The 3,474-nt window shown below is 53.3% G+C and overlaps 1 protein-coding gene across 1 annotated transcript; it reads right to left on the reverse strand.

Annotated features, from left to right (window-relative positions):
• Positions 1-1,014: 1,014 nt before the first annotated feature.
• Positions 1,015-2,934, reverse strand: chrm3a (cholinergic receptor, muscarinic 3a; the record flags this gene model as incomplete). The annotated part of the gene is made up of 1 exon (XM_084461381.1): positions 1,015-2,934. The coding sequence occupies one exon, from the start codon at positions 2,932-2,934 to the stop codon at positions 1,015-1,017; it is 1,920 nt and encodes a 639-aa protein (XP_084317507.1).
• Between the last annotated feature and the right edge of the window lie 540 nt (positions 2,935-3,474).

Raw genomic sequence — 3,474 nt, forward strand, 5'->3', positions numbered from 1 at the left:
ATATATATAACAGTATATTATTACCCTCTACACAAAATCTCAGTTACATGAACAACGACTGAATTACTTGATGCACTTGTCTCCACCATGTACTGTAAACTACAACAATCACATTGAACACAAGAGCAGCTCCTGGAAGGGCTGTATAATATTCACAACTGAGTTCTCAAAATTATTTTCAGACTTAGTCAAAATGTAGAGAGCAATATTCAGAGACCGAGCCTGTTGAACCACAGCGACCGTTGTGCTCATATGAAACAGAATCTGAGCTACGATCCGATTGGTTTACCAGGCTACTGATGACTGATTACACTACCAATATCTGTTGTCCTGGGAACGGACGCCATTTTGACAATATACTTCAGTTGACACAGGAAAGCTACAGGCATATCCAAGTAAAAAAAGCAAAGTACACAAGATAAAAAAAGGAAAAGAAATACTGCAAATCAAGTTCAGGCAGCTTACAGTAAAATCACGATGCAGCCTACTGACCCAAAGAACACTTTGGTCTCGGCTTTCAGTTGCTATATTACAGACAACCAGTTTCCTTTGAAAAGCTTAACTGCAGGTACTGTACCTTGTGATCTGCCACCACTGACAGAAAATGGTAAGAAATGTCAAAACCCCAACCTCATAACAAACAGACTTATAATCTCACCAGGTATCAATTGCACTTCAAAAAGACCCCAATGCATTTAAAGCCCTTTTTTCCGATTGGTGTACACTACAGTCATAGAGTAACATCATCTGTACTTCTCTGGAACTCTGCAGAGAACAGAGAGAAAAAAAGGTTCTCCCTCCAGTAGCTCTGCCCGTAGAACCCGACGAACATTCCGCTTGGGTGTTGGTTCCGCTGGGGACTTCAGACATCGTCACATCAGACTAGCACTCTGACCCTGGGGTGGCTGTGTGGTACCACAAAGAAAGACAGACAGACCCCGGAGGTTGTCCGGGTCCAGGTGCTGTGGCATCTACAGTCTGTGAGATCGGGCTGTCGGACGAGGGGCCGTCCTATTACGTGGAATCTCTGGGGATCCTCCTTTGGAACACCACCGAGTGCCTCTGCTGGAACTGCTGCTTCCTGCGTTTGCGCTTGTCCCAGCGGCAAAGGAGGATCATCTTGAAGGTGGTGCGGAAGGTCTTGTTGCAGAGCGCGTAACACATGGGGTTGACGGTGCTGTTGACGTAGCACAGCCAGTAGCCGAGCGCCCAGAGGGCTTCTGGGATGCAGCCCTGACAGAAGGTGTTGACCAGCACCATGATGTTGTAGGGCGTCCAGGTGATGATGAACGCAAACAAAATGGCGCTAAGCGTCTGGGCGGCCTTCTTCTCCTTCACCAGAGACATGCGCTTGCGCTTGGTGATCTGAGTCCGCGCCCTGGCGGCGAAACGTTTGGCCATGGCCGCCTCTTTGAAGGAGAAGGGCAGGGAGGGGGACTTGGTGGCGGCGGCAGAGCCGGGGGAGTGGCCTGCGAACGGCTCCACCTTGGTGGCCTGGAGAGCGGGCATGGACTGGACCTTGGAGATGCGTTTGGGGAAGCGTTGTTGGTAGCTGTCGTCGTCCCCGTCGCCCTCTTCGGGCGGGGTGGCGGTAGTGGTTATGGTGGTGGTGGAGGAGTGGCCGTCTCGGCCGAGCTCCTCCCCCCTCCTCAGAGGCTCCGCCTCCTCCGCAGCGACCAGGTCCTCGCAGTGGGCCAGCTGGGAGTTGACGGCGGCCTGCATCCCCGGCAGGTTGAGGACGATGGAGAAGATGGCGTGGCTCTTGGGCATCATCTCCCTGACGCTCCCCTCCTCGTCCTCGGACGACCCCGATTGGTCCACGGCGCCCGCCTCGTTGTTGTTCCAGCTGTCGCTGCTGCTCTGGTCCGGGTCGCCCTCCCGGGGCGGCGTTCCGCCGGGCCTCCAGGACCGCGTCACGGGCCAGCAGTGGAGGCGAGCCGCCAGCCCCCAGCCGGGGCTCTTCCTCTGGGACGACCTGGTGAGCTTGAAGCTGCCGCAGCTCCTGGAGCTCCCGGTCTGGCGGCGGCTGAAGCGGGTCATCTTCTCCCCGCCTCCGCCACCCCCGGCCCGGCTGCTCAAGCCCTGCAGCCCCACCAGCTCCCTGGAGCGGTTCTGGGTCTCCTTGTAGATACGCCAGTACAGCACGCTCATGATGGTGACGGGCAGGTAGAAGGCAGCTATGGCTGTGCAGAAGGTTATGATGGGCTCGGACAGGAACTGGATGTAGCACTTGTCAGGGGGGACCGTCCTCTTTCCCACAAAGTACTGCCAGAACAGGATGGCCGGGGCCCACAGGACCAAGGACACGGACCAGGCCAGGCCGATCATGAGGCCGGCCCGTCGGGTCGTCCGTTTGGCCCGGTAGGTCAGGGGTCGGGTGACAGAGAAGTAGCGGTCGAAGCTGATGACCAGGAGGTTCATGACCGAGGCGTTGCTGGCGACGTAGTCGATGGCCAACCACAGGTCACAGGCCCAGTTCCCCATGGCCCATGTCCCCATGACGATGTAGGCCGTGTACAGGTTCATGGAGATGACCCCGATGATGAGGTCAGCCACCGCCAGGCTAAGCAGGAAGTAGTTGTTGACTGTCTTAAGCTGGCGGTTGACCTTAAAGGCGACCACTACCAGAATGTTGCCGATGATGGTGATGAGGGAGAGGAGGCCGGTCAGGAGAACTATTAGAACCACCTGCCACACAGTATGACCTCCCAGGGGGTCATAGAAATAATATGAATCGGTATTATTACTACTGTACGCCCCCGGCTGGGAGGTCACCGTCTCGTTGAGGGAGCCTGACAGGTTGAAGAGGGTCTCCTCCAGGCTGGCCAGGTCCTGCCAGGGATTCCCTTGGAGAGCGTTGGATTGTGGGTAGGCTGATGTTCCCGGGACCCTCGGGGTCACGTAGAGGCCAGGGTCTGTACTGTTGGAGCTCATCGTGAAGCCCTGGCATATTCTGGATGGAGGGAGGAGGGGGGAGAGAGAGAGAGAGAGAGAGAGGGAGAGGGAGAGGGAGAGAGAGAGAGAGAGAGAGAGAGAGAGAGAGATTAGTATGTAGGTAGCCCTGTCAAAGAGGGACCTACTGACTAGAATGCATTTAAAAAATGGCACTTTTTGTCAAATTACCACCACTATTGGCTTTTACTATTGTAATAATATAATAACCTGTTCTTAACGTTTTATGTGTTTATATGTATTGTGCTGTGAGGGTCTTCAAAGCCATGTTTAGTGGTGATGCTCTGAGGATATTAAAGATTTCTAAGAGCAGTTGCTGTTTCATAATCTCTCCTATAGGTGGGGCTAGAAGCATTTACATGTAAAAGGTGTGCTAGTCTTCACTTTTCTCATTTAACTTTCTATTTTGTGAACACTTTGTATTCAAGACCTGATTTGGGCAAATGCATTGCAAACCACATCACATCTTAGAGGACAGTCTTGATAAACAATAATACATTATGCCACATTTAAAGAATCAAC

The sequence above is a fragment of the Borostomias antarcticus genome (genome assembly GCF_949987555.1).
Source record: "Borostomias antarcticus genome assembly, chromosome: 2".
In the NCBI taxonomy this organism is placed as follows: Eukaryota; Metazoa; Chordata; class Actinopteri; order Stomiiformes; family Stomiidae; genus Borostomias; species Borostomias antarcticus.